Consider the following 17543-nt stretch of genomic DNA (forward strand, 5'->3'; position numbering starts at 1 on the left):
AATGAGGTTTGAGCATATCTGTTTTTGTAGCTAGGCAGGACTTTTTGTATTTCGAACCCATTCCTTCAATAGCAATTCTATTTTTCATAAATCAAAAGAGCGTTGAAAAAGAAACAAACTTGTGGAGTACAGCGGAACTAAGAGGTGCTTTCAATTGTTCCAAGTCGGACTTAAAAAATGATCGGACCGCAAAGGTCAACTCCGTCTAGGGATTGTTTTTCTTCTCGTTTTCTGCGCAACGTGCCAGCTTAAAAGGTCTGTCAAAAAGCGAGCAACGCATATGAGCTGAAATGCCACAAGACGAACAAGCGACGAGCAACCAAAGGGTCAGTCTTGCCATCCTAGAATGCTCCTAACACTGAGCACTAGCGCTCCTGAGACGACTAGCCGAAGAGCAGCAATAATGGGAGTCGCTGATGGTGCCTGGCTTGTGTGCCGACACCACGAGTTTGATTCTGCGGGAATGTGTGTGTGTGTGTGTGTGTGTGTGTGTGTGTGTGTGTGTGTGTGTGTGTATATGTATGACCCAAAAAAAAAAGGGACGTCCAACGCTGCGTGTTGTGATCGTTTCGCTTCGGGGGGGGGGGCGGTGCTAACGGGACGTCCAACGCTGCGTGTTCGTTTCGCGTCGGGGGGGGGGCGGTGGATGTTTATGCGCTGGATAGATTTATTGTGCGCTGAGAACGTGCGGGCAGTGCGCGATTGCGCACGCGCGCAGTTTAGAGGGAACATTGGTTATAATCCATGGAATTGATGATGATGATGATGATGATAGAACTTTATTCATCCCACAGCGGGCAAATTTACTTGTCACAGCAGCGCATACGAGTGCAAGAATACAAGTGTCAAAATTTCAAAAAAGGATAAATAACAGACAAGGACAAAGACAAGTGCCGCTAGTAGAGACGAAACACAATTATACCAGGTGCCACGCATGTTGTTGAGTCTGACAGCAGAGGGAATGAAGGACCTGCGGAATCGTTTCTTCCTACACCGTGGGTGTAATAGTCTGCTGCTAAAGGAGCTGCTCAGGGACTGCACAATGTCATGGAGGGGGTGAGAGGTGTTGTCCATGATGGACTTCAGCTTAATTAACGTCCTCCTCTCACCCATAACCTGGAATTGAGTGAAATAGAACGTGGCAATCCTATTAACAATGTACATGTATTATGTTTCAGTGACGTGCGGTGAGGGTTAGTGTTGGTGAGGCACTGACAGAGTCAGATTTACAAACGTACTGTATGACGGACGCTAAGGCACTGACTCACAAGTCAGATTTACATGCATACATGGTTGTTATCCCATTCTTGATTAAATGTAATAACATTTTAAACACACCACTGTACATTTAAACACACCACTGCAGTATTCTTACCTTTACTTGTAAATGAAGTCCATCAGAGGCGTAGCCAAGCCGGGGCGAGCCGGGGCGGCGCCCCGGTTGAAAAAAATCGAGCTTTTTCGATTCTTCATTTTCATGCCGTTTTTTTCTTTCGGTCTTGCGCGAATGTGCTTGCGCTATTCTATGTGCGCGATGTTATCCATTCACCGTTTGCCTCCCGGACCCGGATGTTGTTTTAGCGATCAGCGAACGGCGTGGGTGATGTTCGATTTTTTTTTCCTGTGGGCGTGCGCCCCTACTGGAAAAATTCCTGGCTACGCCTCTGAAGTCCATTCTCCTGTCCTTCTGGACGAAGATCTCGATGACAGGGAAAGCAATAAAGTCGATTTTTGGCAGCACAACCACAAAGCCAGTCTTTTTTAGAGTACCAATCCTTTTGAAACGAACGTGTTGTAGTCCATCCCGGGAGGCCCGTAGTTTGAATTAATCCTCGCAAATCTGGTGTTGGTCTTCCCTTACTTATGGTTTCTTGCTTTGACTGAAAGTCAAGTTTTTAAAAAATTCTTATTTTCGAGATTATATCCTCCATTGTCAGGGAAAACAAAGCCAAATAGCAACGCGTTAGCACCGAATGTTGTTGGTTGTTTTTCTTTTCTTTTTCTTCTTCTTAATTTACTCTCGCATTTACTTGTGTCGTGAACTATTAGCCGGAGGCTCACTATCGCCCCATCTTCGCGGCAAGGGTACTGGCTGCCTCAAGGCTCGTATTTTCACCCGCTGACTGCAAGCAAGCACGCGCCGTTTGCACGCGCTCAGTACAGTGTGTGAGTGGTGCACACTCTCACACGCACGCCCTGAGCGGCACAACCTGTCACTGCCGCAGCCTCCATGATTCTCGTCTCCCGTTGTTATTTGAACAAGAAAGACAGCTATTTTGACTATGAAAATGATCCAAATGTATAGGAAACACACCAAAATTGCATTAAAAGCATAGACCACAGGACAGATATTATATTATGTTTTATTATATTATTCATTTTTTAACAACTTATGGTGACAGCTGAGGAAACCATGTTGAGCCCTTTACTGCCCCTGGTGGCAAGGTGAGGCACTGCCTCACCTGCCTCCTATGAGTGCACGTCCCTGTTATGTTTGAGGCAGTCCAACAAAGTCTATCGCAGATTTTTTTTTTTTACGTCTCACACACACACACACACACACACACACACACACACACACACACACACACACACACACACACACACACACACACATTCACATCATCATATGCAGGAATGAACCACACAAGATAGGCAACAAGACAGGCCAGTGGACCCCTCCACCATCAGCGACATCGGGCGTCACTTGGAGCACGCGGCTTTGTCTGACCATATGACACCAATGGCCAATGGGAACATGTTGAGCTGTGTCCTTGCAGCTGATTGGCTTAGCAGTTCTTACTACAATTCAGCACAGCCGACCGCACTGTCTGTGTCAACATATAAGACTTGCGCTTCATCACGGAAGTTTTTTTTACTTCGAGACTTTAGTGAAAATGTTTACAAAAGTGTTTAAGTAGTTAGTTAAAATAAGAATCTCTGAATGTCAGCTTGTCTTTAAAATGTTCACAAAAGTGTTTACTAAATAGTAAACAAGAATGTTTCTTGACTTTAAAATGTTTGCAAAAGTGTTTAAAAATGCAAAATAAAATGTTTAATAAACAATAAAGTGTTTAAAACCACAATAAAGGTTAAGTCTTGTGTGGATATATTGTAACAATATATTTACTCTTTTATTTTCGTATTTATTTAAATGAATAAGACTTTGACTTTAACATTTTTAAAAAGTGTTTAAAAATACAAAAAAAAACCCGTTTAAAAGTACATAAGTGTTTAAAAATGAAATAAAAGTTCATAAAATCCTTGTGTGAATATTGTTATAATGTATGTTCTCTACGCAGATTTTCACCTATCGTGGGTGGGCGTGGAACCAATTAACCGCGATAAATGAGGGATTACTGCCAAAAGTATCTTACGAAAAAGCATTTTGCCACCGGGCAAGAAGTCATCGTATTCATGCCATTTTTTTATGGGGGCGGTTATGTTCGCAGGGCTACCGTCTGCTGGGCATCTTGGACGTGCAGAAGACGCCCTGCGCCCGGGAGGCAGTCCTTCACGGCGCCATTGCCTCATCGGCCGTCGGCCTGCTGCACTTTTTGGCCACCAGTTAGTGAGCACGCACCCACGCACGCCGCTGCTGAAGAATGTGTTCCAAGTGCGAATGTGTCCACGGTGTGTGCGCAGGTCACGTGAAGCGGTCGTTCGATGTAGGCGCGGGAGGCTTCTTACTCTCCACTTTTGCTTCCTGGTGAGTTGGCCGGCCCGTCGGGATGAATGGTCGCCAGCAGACGCGCTGCAGGAAGATCCTCGCGCTGTGCGTGTGTGCAGGTGCTACTGCCGCGCTGGCAACGCCAGGCAGCGAGCGCAGCAGAGGATTATCCGGCGTGGCATCGAGAACAAAATGGTCTACCAGGGGACCCCCGTGGACCCCACGCGTCCCCTCAAAGCTCACGAGCCGCCCCGGGACCCTTCTGACGAGATTGTCGCTGATGGCAAGTGAGCCGATCTTGGATGTCCTCAGTGAGTTCTGTAAAGTCGTCCACTGACACCTGGCCAAAAGTAAGCCACATGGACGTCGATGTTTATGGAGGTAGATTGGTGTCAAACGTTTTGTACTTGAAAAAACAAAACTCGTACTTGGAAAAAAAAAAAAACTTGAATCTGAAAATAAACGTGCTGAGCTTAAAACTTGAAAAATAAAACAATGTGTTGAAAGTTTTTATGAGATGAAAATAGTTTTGCTTTGCCTTGGTAATTTTTTTTAATAAACTTTACTTTCAGTTTTCACCTCAATTTATTTTTCAAGATTTGAGGTCTTTTTTTCAGTTGCATGTTTTATATGTATTTTCAGATTCACCTTTTTTTTCAGGTTCAACTCTTATTTTTACAGATTTGCTTCCTTTTTTCAGGTTCAAATCTTCTTTGCGAGTTGCATACTTTTCACCCGAATCTGGCGTGGGTGCGTGGTACTAGCTGAGCGGGGAGTGGAATCACAAATTACAGCTGAACTGGAAGGCTTGGAACCACTCCCCAGAGACCGCGCTTTCAGGAAACGTAGGAACTAAAACAAATTAAACTTGACGCCTATATACGTATAGTCATGACATTGGCAGCCTTGGATGCCTGTGACAAATCTATATTTAAATACCCATTTCTGACAGTACTGAGCACAAAAAGACATTTAAGGACGATCGATTTAGCCACATTTCAAGAACTATTATGCCCGATTTTGCAACGGCTCTTAAAGCAGCGCGGCGTCGTGCTCTCTATGGGGTCGAGAGCTACTAAACACTCACACAGAGTACAGATACAATTGGCTCAGGTTACTGTGGGTGTTTTTCGCATCCCATGCACTCCTACAGCCCAGACCGCAGTAGCCTTATTCAAGTGAAGAGGTTTGCCTGTGTTAAAGTTAAGTTAAAGTCCCAATGATCGTCACACACACATCTGGGTGTGGTGAAATTTGACCTCTGCATTTAACCCATCCCCGTGTGATTTTCATCCATCCCCTGGGGGAGAGGGGAGCAGTGAGCAGCAGCGGTGCCGCGCTCAGGAATCATTTGGTGATCTAACCCCCCAATTCCAACCCTTAATGCTGAGTGCCAAGCAGGGAGGCAATGGGTCCCATTTTTATAGTCTTTGGTATGACCCGGCCGGGGTTTGAACCACAACCTTCCAGTCTCAGGGCGGACATTCTACCACTAGGCCACTGGGCATGGCATGTTAGTGCGTTAGTTCAATGTGTTCGCGCTGCTTTCATAGAGCAGTGTCAAAATCAAAATTTTTATTTTGAATACATTGTTTTAGTTTTCAAGTTTTAAGATCAGCAAGTTTATTTTCAGATTCAAGTTTTTTTTTTTTCGAATACGATTTTTGTTTTTTCTAAAGTCTAAAACTTTTGACCCCAATGTACCTCCATAGATGCTCCCTAAATTAGCCAGATTGATACACTCATATCTGCCGCGATACTCTCTAAAAATAATCATTGTCAATCACGTATTCAAAGACTTTCTCCATACTCGTCATCATAGTCAAATGCCATCTGAGATGTTTGGAAATTCTCCTTTGTGACACAAATAGTGTAACTGCATCTGTGGCAGTATTTTAGCTCAAAGTATTTTTGTTCATACCTATTAATGGTGATCAATGAGGCGGAACATTATTCTGTGTCGTTTCACACGGACCCGTTTTAGTAATGGACCACCGGCGAAAATCTCCGCTAGGAAAAGCCCGTTTTTTCTAAGCTGTTGACTAGCCAAGTTATAGTTAAGTTTCTTAAGCCTTACTAACCACCTCTCACGCCTGTATATGCAGCTAATAAGTTCTCACGGTCTGTCAAGTCAAGATAAACAGATCAGTAACAAAAAGAACTCGAAGCTGTCTTTTATATACGAGAGGGAGTTATAAATAGTCCCCAAGTGGCCTTGCAAAAGTACTTGGCCCACTTGACCTTTTCCACCCCCTCAAAGAAAAAAACAACGTGCATCTTTGTTTGAAGCCTGAAATGTGGCAAAAGGTCAAGGGCTTTATACATTTACAAGGCACTGGACTTTGACTACAGAATTTACTCCCTCAAAGTCATGTACTTTAAAGGTGAGCTCGCCCTACATCTGTAAAGCGATGGAATTGGCAGCACACCTCAAAATGATCAACACGAGAATAAATGTTGCAAAACAACCAAACGGGTGGGAAAGAGAACAACAAACTCCACCAACCAGTAGAAGTCACTCGGGCTGGAAGCCCTTTTGTGGTCGACCGCTAGAGAGAGCCCAAAAGTTGAACTTGTCCAAATGGCAGAACTGGTTTGAACCCCTCCCATCCAAACGAGAACTTTCCATTTGTCTCTCTTTTTTTCGGAGTGGCGCCAATAAGCTTGTATCAGGAAGCAGCAGTAAAAAAATAAAGATGACAAACTCGAAGTGAATTGAATTCTTCTCCCCGAAACCTGGGTCAAGACTGAGATAGCCGCAGACGAACAGGTGCATTGTGGTGGGTCACTGCTCGGATTTCAAACATTTTATTCAGCGGTCAAGTGCAACACCAGCAGCATCATTATATTAAAACATGACCTCGGTGACGACGGCTGCGGCTCAACGCGTCGCCGTCGGCACTAATTGACAACAGTGTGCAACGGTGGGGGGGGGTTAGGGTTAGGTTCACTCTTTGCTGCGAGGGGACGTGTCCAGGAAATCCCTGGAAGACAAAAAATAAGTTAATTTACAAAAAACATTGTTCGCTGGGGAGGGGACGTGTACAGGAAATCCCTGGAAGACAAAAGTCAACTTCCAAAAAGCAAAATCAATGTTAAGGCTCCAAATTTCATGGTCGAATGCACCAAGTTTCAAATTTTAAGAGGACACATTCATGCCAAACATTTCCCTTACCAACAGTTCCTGCTTCGGCCTTGAATGCAGCAGCTTTCATGCGTCTAGACCAGGGGTGGGCAAACTACGGCCCGCGGGCCGGATACGGCCCACGGGACCGTTTAATCCGGCCCGCCAACCCTGAATTAATTGTATTATTAAACTTTTTTTTTTGTCATTTTGCCTGCAATGACTGCGTTTCCCCAGTAGATGGGGAACCGCTCGCCTGCGCATTTACTACCGGAAGCCGTGTCAGAAAGCTCGGTGCACACTCACAAGTGCGTGTACGTACGTACTCAGTAGTACGGACCTGGCGCACTCGCGCTCTATTTGTATCAGTCCCGAATTTAGAGCGTGGGCTGTGACGACAGCATTCTTGTAATTCGCTCGCTGAGCTTTCAGATACAGTTTTACGCTAAAGCCACCCACAAACCTTCCCCTGGAATCCTTCCATTAAAATGAGTGGCCCGAAGAAAAGAAGTGAGTGCCGAATGTTAAAAGAGTGGCCAATTTGGCTCGACGTACGCGACGTGACGTTCAGCCACATCAACCCGTCACAGATCGAGGTAAACGGATCTCTCCTAAGAATTGCCACAACAAATTTTACTCCAGACTATGATGCACTAGCAAAAAAGGGAGACCAACAACACTGTTCCCACTGAAAATGAAGGGGAGGCTCTCAAGTTTGTTGTAAAAAAATGCATTTTGAATATGATTTGTACACATAGCAGGGATTGAAACTAGCGACCATTCTCATTTTCAAACAATGCAGGATGCTCAAGGACATTGATGCACCACCTGTTTGCGACTAATCTTAACCTGTAAAGTTCTTAAGGCTTACTTTAAGGAAGTGTTTCCCGTTTCCTCACCTCTGTTACCAGGTGTTTGTGAGTTAAAACTCTGCTCTGATGTTCAGATACCCCTCACTGTGTTGCCGTTTTGATTACTTTATTTGGATGTATGCTTTCACCGATTCTTCAAGATGATATATTTGGTCAGAATGTTTGCTGTTTGATGTGATCTCATATGATAAACATTTTTCATTAATCTGACCTGCAGGCACTGAAGTGATGGAGACTGTTATTCATAATAATAGTGTCGTATTTTATGAGAATCACTGATAGCAGTTTTTTAGTGTTTTTTTTTTAATGCTGTTAATAAATGCATTTATTTTCAAAAAACCTGTTTGGAATATCCATGCTTTACTACCTACTAAAGGCCAAAATCTTTTATGCAATGACCTTTACAGGTCGCTTATATTACTTCACACAAACACTACGTCCATCTGCTCCTGGTTCGGCCCTCCGGTCCAAATTTAGAACCCAGTTCGGCCCGCGAGTCAAAAAGTTTGCCCACCCCTGGTCTAGACCAGAAATGTGATGTTTTCTCCTGCAGCAATTTGTTTGGGTTGGATGCAACAAATTTCATGTTTCAGTGCAACTCGTTTTGCACATTTGGGGGAAAGACAAAAGGTGTAGGGATTGGGAAAAAATTTCACCTTTGGAGCCCATTTTAACTCCGTACAATCGAAATTTTAGAAGAAAAGTCCTTATTTCATTCATTTTAGGGAAAACCAAACATATGATGTTTCTTTATAACTCCAAAGTCACTGGACTATATAAAATGAGAATGCTGTTCTTGTTTGGATTGATTTTTTTGAATGCTTTTTACCTGAGGATGCTGGGCAGGCGGGGGCTCCTGTAGATGAACTTGTGCCTGTAGGCCAGCAACGACGGGAAGGCCACAAAGTTCACTTTGTGGCCGCTCAAGCTGCGGGAGCGGGCCGCCGCCTCGTACAGCTGATGGCATACACAGGGCACACGTTGGACACGGGGCAGGACCCAGCGGGCGCCGCTCATTCTCCTACCTTCTTGCCCAGGTGGAAAGGAACCACGTGGTCGTCCTCGGCGTGCAGAATCAAGACGGGACAACGGATATGGTTGATGCTGAACAAAAACAAAGCAAGCGAACCCGATGACAGCAGATGCGTTTTCGCCCGAGCCCACTGGAGCAGTGGTCCCCAACAACCCGGGCTGCGGACCGGTACGCGGATGATTTGGTACCGGGCCACACAAGAAAGAATAAATAACTTGCATTATTTTACACTTCTGACGTGTACATAACATTACTCATGTTATGTTGTTGGCACGATGTTATGAGGATGCTGAAAGTAAAGTTGGATAGAATACACAGTGGATTCATGTTTATTATATTGTACTGTGGTATTCGCATACAGAATTCCCCTATGGAACTAAGAGTTGAAGGGTGTGTTGGGATGGTGGTGTTTATGTGGTAACGCATTTCTGTTGTTGTTCTGCTGGCTGGAAAGAGGGATTGTAGTCTAAACACGGGCGATTTTTGCGAAGAAAACGTCCATAAACATTGTGCAGTCGGTGATTATTTGATTTAATGATGACGACATTTGATTTTGATTTTCTATAATTGTTTTTAGAAATTTTCTTCACAAAAATCGTGACATCAAACACCAGTCCATGAAAATACTGTCTTGACAGTAATCCGGTCTGTGGTGCTAAAAAGGTTGGGGACCACTGCACTAGAGCAGTGTTTCTCCAACCATTTTTCATTGGAAAAAAACTCGAGGCACACCACCACCAAAAATCTTTTAGGCGTTACACCAGCTTCTATATTAAAATTAGTTATATAACGAAAGACGTTGTGAACGTGCTATATAAATAAAATCTTATTCCTGTATACGTATGTGTATATATAGAGTTGAATAATTTAATACAAATAAATAAATACACGATATTTTTTAAATTGTATTTTTTTAACAAAAGTGAATTTTTTTAAAAAAGGTTTGAGACAGTAAGGAAAAACTATAGAAAGTGATTGTGATTAAAATCCAAAATAATCAACTTGACTTTGTTAGCTGTTTTAGACTAGCTCTATAAGTAATGCGACAATAAGAACAAAGTAACGTTTAAAGACACCGCTGTTCTGGCATGGCAGCTGAGTGGTGATCACAGTCAAGGTGTCATGACTTGACTGTGTATTTTATGTTGCTGAAAATGAACAATCCAGGTTCTCTGGTTGAACTACATGCTGGGATTTCCATCAGTACACAAACGCACCACGGTCGTCAGAGCGTCACAGTTCTTAAAAGCACACAGCAGCAAACTAAATGTGCGCCGATGCAGAATGGTCAGACCAACACAACATGAAATCTCAAGATTCTCTGATAAGCCATACATGCGCGATTAGCAAGTGGATGACTGGGCCTTGCGCTAACCGACCAGTGGTTTGGCAATCCTATTTACAATGTGCTCCGTAATTAATATTGGACAATTTCCCACGGCACAGCCGAATATCTCTCACGGCACACCAGTGTGCCGCGGCACAGTGGTTGGGAAACACTGCACTAGAAGATACTCATACAGGATGCTCTTAGCGACCGCTTTGAACTGCAGCCGTCATCATCAATTGGTCAAATCATGAAATTTGAGCAAATGATTAGACGCAGGTTAAAGAGGACTGACTTGTCGTCATTGGCGAAGCGAATGTCGTTGGCGGTGATGGCATCCAGGAAGAACCAGTCAAAACCAGGCAGGTACCGGTACACCTGCCAACAGGCTGGACGTCACGCCCGCACCGAACGCGCAGTCACGAGATGGGTGTTACCGTGGCGAAGGGGTGACTCTTGGCCTCCTCGCGGATGTTGGTGAAAGGACTCTCCAGAATCAAAGCGTCTGGAGGACCTCCTGCAAAGCGCCGCAGCCAAACTTGCATCAAGCAGCTTTGAGCTGGTAAGCTAATTTTCAGTCTACCATCGGCGGCAGCCGCTTTGCGGCATTACCTCTGTCACACAACTGCCGGACCAGGTTGGTGGCCACGCTGCAACGCAAACGCGAGGACGAGTGAGCCAGGGCGCGCCTCCGGCTGTGACCAGCCAGAAGAGGCGGGGCTCCTTGCCAGAGCGCTTGGATTTACCCAGTTCCCAGCGAGTGACCCCAGACGTACACTCCGCCTTGAGCCCGCCTCTCCTTCAGCCACCGATACACGAAGAGCGCATCCGCCGTCATGCCACCCTCCGACGGCGACCCATCAGAGTCGCCCCAGCCTGCGCAAAGCGGCGTGAGGGCCCAAGCTCAAAGGGAGCGAGCAGCTTTTCTCACCTCGGTAATCGAAGGCGACCACATGGTAGCCCGACGAGCTAAGGACCTGAAAAGAGATGCGAATGTCGCCTCGTCCGTTACTCCATCGAAAGTTAATGCTGAGTTAAGACTTACCTTGTACAGCTCCACGCGGTGGTCGCCGCCTCTGCGTATGCACACATAAAGACATGAAGCCTGAGCGCGGCGCCCAAACTGCGTGTGTGAGTGTGAGAAACCTGGTCCCTGTGTTTCCATGGAGATAGAGGATGGCTGGGTGGGCAGAGCTCAGTGTAGATTCAAACCATTCTTGACTTTTGCCTTGGGCATCTTGCCACATGCCTGCAGGAACCGTGTGCCTGACACGCACACACACATATGTGCGTACATCCACACGCACATGCACAAACAGGATGATGCAGCAAATGCGCAGTTCCAAAGACAAAGGCGATCGACACCCTCAAGCTGGTGCCCGAGTGATGCATGCGTGCGTGCGTGTGCGCATTCTTACCACACTCCGATGTTGAGAGCTTGTTGTGGCTGCAGGTAGAAATTGAGCGTGTGGTTGAGGCCCACGTCTGAAGGTCGTTTGAGGTCCAGGAAGAAGGGGATCCTCACTGAGAGGGCCACAGGGCAGGGAGTGACCCAGCGTGACCTTGGCAAGGGCGGCGGCTGACTTACCAAAGTTGAGGAAGACCAGCTTGGCCTGAATGGATGGACACAGCTTGACCAGCAAAGGCACGCACAGGTAGACCAGCAGCAGCCACAGGCCCGCGCGCCTCACCTTGGCCACGGCGCTGCCCCTGCCAAGTCACAAGACAAAGCCAAGATCAAAGGACAGTCACAGAAAGGTAAAGAGCAAGCAGGGATTCAGGAAGCAGCCGCCGGTGAAAACACTTGAGATTTTGCCCAAAAGCGGCCAGGTGCTCCAAAAGTGAATTGTTTGTGAACTTCAACGTTTGATTTTCCCGGCAAAAATGTGAAATGCCTCGTTTTGATGAACACTACCACATTATTACAACGCTGTTCTGACAATACAGAAGAGAAGGAAAGACTGGACACACACAGACACACACGCATACGCACACACCCACGCACACACACATGGGCGGGCGTGTTGCGTGCTCTGTGCTGGTCCAATCCGCTGAGCCAAAAAGCAAACCAGTCTGACCAGCTTCAGGCTGGAGCCCATCCAGCCATGCCATCCGCGTGCAAATGAGAACCCGCATGACCACCTTGGCTTCACCTCATTCTTCTTTTTGGTACTTCTTTTTGTTCTATGGAATGCGTGACCTTTACATAACCACGATCTTGTCGCACAATTTGAAGATGAAATCAGAGCAGGGCCAAACAAAGCAAGCATCCAGAAATTCAATAAAGCAAAAGGCACCTGCGCGGGCCGGCGAAGATCTTCATGCCGAGCGCCGAATCCGCCGCGGGCCGCGATGTCTCCTCGGGGGCGTTCTCAAGCGCGTCGTCTCGTTCTTCTTGCTCCCCAGACGTTCTCCGCTTCCGCATGCTGCAAAATGAGCGTCAGACGGGGGAGGGAGGGGGGGGGGGCGTCTGGGCGGACGCCGGGCGGCCGGCCGACGGAGCGTCTTGGCCGGGCGGCGGGCGTCAGGCGGTGGAGAGATGGATACCGGGGCGAGTCTCAGCTGAGGAGCAGATGAGCGACAACCAATCGCGGCGGCCGCGTCGCACCTCGTGACCACGTCACCGCGCCGCATTCACTGTGTCCGGGGAACGTGGGAACAACTCGAGTACTTGCGAGGCCTTCAGGCCTCCCCGTTCATGTTAGAATCGATCAGCCGAGATTAATGAGGCGATGGCAAATATAGCAAGTCATCATTAGGCTCGTTCGGGTTCTCAACTTCTCCCCTTCTCCCCTCGCTATTTGGACTTGGAAGTCTTGAAGAGCTCCAATCAATGGGGATGCTCAAGTCGACTTTTTTGACGATTGTTTGAACCACTTAATCACGTTAATGCAATTAAGCTTCTGGTTGACGTCTTGTTAGCATGACGGCTTATCCTTCAAAGGTAGAAGAAGGCAAATAAATGAAGAAAAACCGGCCTCGATTTGTGAGCTGTCTTTTGTGTTGCATTCGTCGGACGTGATGCACACGTACAAGTCTTACCTTAGCTAAGAAACCCCGAAGGAGAAGTTGGTCAGCATCCTTGATAAATTTTGCGACCGCCGTCCGGATGAAAATGACGAAAATGCCAAGTGTGTCTTTAAGGGGCCACCGTTGCATCATGTGACTACAACCCCGGAAGCCTCCTGTTTGGCGGCAGTCGCACGTCGGCTTTGACCGTCCGAGTAGTTTTCTTTTCCTCCTGCTCCTTTGAGTGGATTACCTTGTGCTGCTCGGGATGTTTTGCGAGAAAGCCGTCGAGCTCGTACGAGAGCTTCAGCGCAGCAACGACGGACAACTTCCGGCCTTCAACGTGAGAAAACATCACGGCTCCCTTTTCTTGCCTTTCTTGCTCGTTGACAATGGAAATGGAAATCTTCAATGGTGTGTGTGTGTGTGTGTGTGTGTGTGTGTGTGCGTGCGTGCGTGCGTGCGTGTGTGTGTGTGCGTGCGCGCGTACGTGTGCGCGTGTATAAAGTAGCCGGGGTCTGGGGGGGGGGGGCGGCTACTTTTCAGTGTTTTTTCTCATTTGCCATTCTCATCCCTGTAGACACGCAATAATATGAAAGTGAAATACAGTTTATTATTTTTGTGTTATCTCAAGCGTACCGCTTTACTGTGTCCGTCGTTTCCATCGATTGAAGGAACTTAACCCTTAACGAAATGAAATCTTCTCCATACTGACAAAGATACCTGAAACACTCGTCCTTGAACAAGCAGGACTTTGTAGGACGGTGCAATGAGTTGTGTGGATTGATGCATCCAACAACGGAACATTTTGATCTCTCCACTTTGGCAGCCTTGAGTTGTTTGGACTACAAAAGTCTCTCAGAGCAATAAGGATGGCAGGTTTGCCAAACCGTTTGGCCACACACATTACCTTGTTTGGTCGTCCCGCCCCAAAGGATGTGACGTAATAGATAAACATACATAATAGAAAACTGAACGAGGAAAAAAATAGCCCCCAAACAGATCATAAAAGTATCTGCATCACCTGGAGGGATAGATTACAATATTTTTCGGACTAAAAGTCGCCCCGGAATATACGTCGCATTAGCTATAAAATTCACAATAAAGTGAAAAAAAAACATATATAAGTCGCTCCGGAGTATAAGTCGCATTTTGGGGGAACTTTATTCGACAAAATCCAACACCAAGAACAGACACGAATGAGCATCAACAGGCTAAACGATAGGTATACTAACGTGACATAAACACAAACGAAGAGCTGAGAACGGGCCTGACGTAACATTCAGAGTTATTCAAATAACTATTACATAAATAACACGTTTATAAAACCATCTGTGTCACTCCAATTCATTAAGTCCATCGATCGTCCTTTATGGAAACGATGCCGCGTATATTCCACAGACCCATATAACGATATATAAAGTATATATCAAATAACTATCATATAAACAACAATATTATCAAACCATCTGTGTCACTCCAAATCATTAAATCCATCGATCAAATTCCTCATCTTTTGTCAACAACCGCTGACGTCAGCCTCGTCGTTATTCCACAGATCTAGTATATAACAATATTGTCGCATTAACAAAGTACCAGGAAAGGCGTGGGCTTGGTAAACGGCTCTTCATTTAACAAAACAAGAGTTCAACGAGCCAACAACTACTGAACTGTAACGATAAAAACATATACAAGTTGCTACACGAAATAAAATATATCAAATAACTATAACATAAATAGGTCACCGCCACACGGCCCCAAGCACCGGCGTCGACTTCCAGGCATGTGGCGGCGTGGACTTCCATCCCCGGAGGTGGCACTTCCAGCCACGGAGGTGGAAGAGAGCTCCATAGAATAGGACCGGGCGTGCGTAAAAGCCATGTCCGAGCCATCCACCGTCCCCGGACAGCCACCAGCCACCGCCGGCCCCCGACTTCCATCCGCGGAGGTGAAAGAGAGCTCCGTAGAGTAGGACCGGGCATGCGTAAAAGCCATAATAGTTTTTCAAACCTTCTGTGTCACTCCAAATCATTAAATCCTTCAAATTCTTCGTCCTCCGTGTCACTTACAAACAAAGCCGCTAATGATGCCGGTAGTACGTGGGGCCCTTCGTCATCTTCGTCATCCCGTGATCAAATCCTTTGTCCTTTATATAAACAACCGCTGCGCCGCTGATGTCACTTGCAGTTCAAACTACCGCTACATCGTGGTTCGTTTATCACGGTTTCACTTTTTTATTTTTTTTCATTTTGAAAATTTGTGAAAAAAATCACATAAGTCGCTCCTCGGTATAAGTCGCCCCCTCACCCAAACTATGAAAAAACCCGCAACTTATAGTCCGAAAAACACGGTACACTTTTCTACAATCTTGGAGATTCCAAATACACAAGACAATGAATATAAAAGCAAAAAAAGTGGATTTTCCATGATACGTCTCCTGACAAACATTCAATACATAGGGAAAAAGGATGGGGGGCTGATTTATGATGAGGAAAAAATATTTAATCAAGATAAAAAAAGCAGGGCGTCAGATGCTGTGTAACTTGGATTTGTAACGACTCTGGAGTGAACAAGATTGCATTTGCACGATCATGTCTTATTTCCTGGATCCCATCATTGTCATTGATCGGTTTGCAAATTACGCTATAACAGCCGGTCACCGCTTTGCACATAAATGTTGTCTCGTTGAAAGTGTTGGTTTTGACCAACGGGAGACACTTGGTCTGATTTTGCGTTCCTGTGGCAGAAACTAGTAAGACAATAATTATTGTGTCCATGCATGCAGGAGGACGGCGTGCGGCAGGTGCTGCAAGAGATGGAAGCGCTCTATGAACAAAACCAGGCTGACGTGTGCGTTTGGGTGGCTCTTGCTCGGCGCAGGCGACTTGAGCCGCTTGTGTGATGGACTAGTCCGCCCTTGCCTTGCAGAAATGAGACCAAGAGCGAGCAGAGAGTCGACTTGCTTCCCTCCATCCGCTTGCGTCACTGCTGTCTGCTGAGGAACCAACGCTGCGTCAACGCCTACCTGTGAGCGCCGCACACGCTACGCACACCACACTCACACATACACCATCTTGCCTGATGATGCAACAGCCTGAATGCTCAAGTATAATTTCAGATTGTTCAATCCTCGGAATTTCAGACGCTTCTCCACTTCCAGCGCACGCTTTCAATGCTCTCCGAATCATAGTTGATGGCCAGCAGCGCTATACTTTATATGGAGATGTGTGCAATGTGAACCAAAATGTGCAATTTTACACTGTTGAAATAATTGAACATAATTGTGTTATAGAAGTAAATTAAACAAAGGATTTCATGCAGGAAGAACATCTAACGGGGAGGATGCACCAAGTGAGCCTTTCCTCTGCCTCCCGTCAGGTATGACCGGCTGCTGCGGATCCGAGCCCTACGCTGGGAATATGGCAGCGTTCTTCCCGCCAATGTGCGCTTCCACATGAACGCCGAAGAGGTGAGCCGGCAAGTTGCTCGATCCCGCCGGGTGATCCTGCCGCTGACTCGCGGCTTTGCCGTGCACAGGTACAGTGGTTTGCGCGCTACAAAAAGTCTCTGGCGTCCTTCATGCGCTCGCTTGGCCGGGGCAGCGGCGGACTGGACGTCACGCAAGACGTGCAAGCGCCCAAGAGTCTTTACATCCAGGTCAGCTGCCGCAGCGTGTTACCTGTGAGCTCGGCTTGATGCTTTCCCGGCTCATCAGGTGAGGTGCGTGAAGGACCATGGTGTGCTGGAGATTGACGACGGGACGCCGGTCCTTCTCAAGAAAAACAGTCAGGTGAGGTCACGATGCCAATTTTCTTTTTTCCCCATGCCAAGCGTGGACACGGATATGACTGGACAGTTAATTGGCCCCGGGACGGCCATGTTACCTTGCCACCGCTGCTGACATCATTTTGCAGTTATGGTTTTGCTTGCGTCCCCATACGGAGTGGCGAGTGCCTTTCAAAGAACCAATCTGAGTGTTTGCATCCACAAATCAGAGTGGATTGGCTCGGCCCGGTGATTTGACATTTTGTGGCAAATTTGTCTTGATGGGCTTTGGCTTCCCTTCATTGTTGATGCTTCAGACAAGATTTAAGAAGCCCTCAGAGATGGGACTTGAGTGAGAAGACTAAAATTCGCATTTAACCATGCCCTTGTCACAGTTGAGGCGAACAACTCCATGTATTTGAGTTTGGCTGGCTTAGTAATTGGCAGCGTAAGATGGCCGGCGCCCCTGTTTGTCCATTCATATCCATGTGGGCAGGGAAGTGCAAGTCCTGTGCCATGTGTCCACAGCACTTCCTGCCGCGCTGGAAATGCGAGCACCTGATTCGTCAAGGCGTCCTGGAGCATGTCGTCTCCTGAGCAACCATGTCGGCGTCTGGACGCGCACACCGCTCAGGTTGCTACCGTTTGCTTGCCGCAAAAAGAATCGCACAGACTTTCTTAGTCTGTCTGCAATTAAAGCATAAGTTGATCTCAATTTGATGGGAAATTTTCTTCCGCCAGAC

General features: G+C 46.6%; 3 protein-coding genes across 7 annotated transcripts; 2 read left to right on the forward strand and 1 right to left on the reverse strand.

Moving 5' to 3' along the window:
• The first annotated feature begins 154 nt into the window (after positions 1-154).
• Positions 155-9200, forward strand: LOC119134952 (cytochrome c oxidase assembly protein COX20, mitochondrial). 3 transcript variants are annotated; one of them, XM_037272236.1, is made up of 5 exons: positions 155-326; positions 3453-3567; positions 3646-3709; positions 3790-3981; positions 8704-9200. In XM_037272236.1, the coding sequence occupies exons 1-4, from the start codon at positions 291-293 to the stop codon at positions 3959-3961; spliced, it is 387 nt and encodes a 128-aa protein (XP_037128131.1). In that variant the 5' UTR covers positions 155-290; the 3' UTR covers positions 3962-3981; positions 8704-9200. The 3 variants fall into 3 exon arrangements, 2 of the variants coding, with proteins under 2 accessions (XP_037128131.1, XP_037128130.1); XR_005100426.1 differs by having other exon boundaries at positions 156-326; positions 3790-4020; XM_037272235.1 differs by lacking the exon at positions 8704-9200 and having other exon boundaries at positions 156-326; positions 3790-4254.
• abhd12 (abhydrolase domain containing 12, lysophospholipase) lies at positions 6463-13203 on the reverse strand. Of its 3 annotated transcripts, XM_037272174.1 has the most exons (14): positions 13069-13203; positions 12324-12452; positions 11615-11736; positions 11445-11550; positions 11173-11292; positions 11072-11102; positions 10958-11003; positions 10773-10902; positions 10639-10676; positions 10464-10543; positions 10322-10404; positions 8692-8770; positions 8496-8623; positions 6463-6654 (listed from the first exon to the last, which is right to left on the reverse strand). In XM_037272174.1, exons 2-14 carry the CDS (start codon positions 12449-12451, stop codon positions 6618-6620), a joined length of 1128 nt encoding a protein of 375 aa, XP_037128069.1. In that variant the 5' UTR covers position 12452; positions 13069-13203; the 3' UTR covers positions 6463-6617. The 3 variants fall into 3 exon arrangements, with proteins under 3 accessions (XP_037128069.1, XP_037128070.1, XP_037128068.1); XM_037272175.1 differs by lacking the exon at positions 13069-13203 and having other exon boundaries at positions 10803-10902; positions 12324-12576; XM_037272173.1 differs by lacking the exon at positions 13069-13203 and having other exon boundaries at positions 12324-12576.
• Positions 13194-17515, forward strand: gins1 (GINS complex subunit 1 (Psf1 homolog)). Its single transcript, XM_037272212.1, has 7 exons — positions 13194-13378; positions 15821-15885; positions 15964-16062; positions 16414-16504; positions 16573-16692; positions 16751-16825; positions 17329-17515. The coding sequence occupies exons 1-7, from the start codon at positions 13304-13306 to the stop codon at positions 17395-17397; spliced, it is 594 nt and encodes a 197-aa protein (XP_037128107.1). The 5' UTR covers positions 13194-13303; the 3' UTR covers positions 17398-17515.
• Positions 17516-17543: the final 28 nt, after the last annotated feature.

The sequence above is a fragment of the Syngnathus acus genome, chromosome 15 (assembly GCF_901709675.1).
Source record: "Syngnathus acus chromosome 15, fSynAcu1.2, whole genome shotgun sequence".
NCBI classification, from domain to species: domain Eukaryota; kingdom Metazoa; phylum Chordata; class Actinopteri; order Syngnathiformes; family Syngnathidae; genus Syngnathus; species Syngnathus acus.

Coding starts and splice junctions, on each gene's coding strand:
- gins1 (XM_037272212.1), top strand. CDS start 13,304: ATGTTTTGCGAGAAAGCCGTCGAGCTCGTACGAGAGCTTCAGCGCAGC. Junction 16,505..16,572: donor TCCACATGAACGCCGAAGAG/GTGAGCCGGCAA, acceptor TGCCGTGCACAG/GTACAGTGGTTTGCGCGCTA. Junction 16,693..16,750: donor CCAAGAGTCTTTACATCCAG/GTCAGCTGCCGC, acceptor CCGGCTCATCAG/GTGAGGTGCGTGAAGGACCA.
- abhd12 (XM_037272174.1), bottom strand. CDS start 12,451: ATGCGGAAGCGGAGAACGTCTGGGGAGCAAGAAGAACGAGACGACGCG. Junction 8,624..8,691: donor CTTTCCACCTGGGCAAGAAG/GTAGGAGAATGA, acceptor GTATGCCATCAG/CTGTACGAGGCGGCGGCCCG. Junction 6,655..8,495: donor CGCCTGCCCAGCATCCTCAG/GTAAAAAGCATT, acceptor TTTGTCTTCCAG/GGATTTCCTGGACACGTCCC.
- LOC119134952 (XM_037272236.1), top strand. CDS start 291: ATGCCACAAGACGAACAAGCGACGAGCAACCAAAGG. Junction 327..3,452: donor AAGCGACGAGCAACCAAAGG/GTCAGTCTTGCC, acceptor TTATGTTCGCAG/GGCTACCGTCTGCTGGGCAT. Junction 3,568..3,645: donor GCTGCACTTTTTGGCCACCA/GTTAGTGAGCAC, acceptor GTGTGTGCGCAG/GTCACGTGAAGCGGTCGTTC.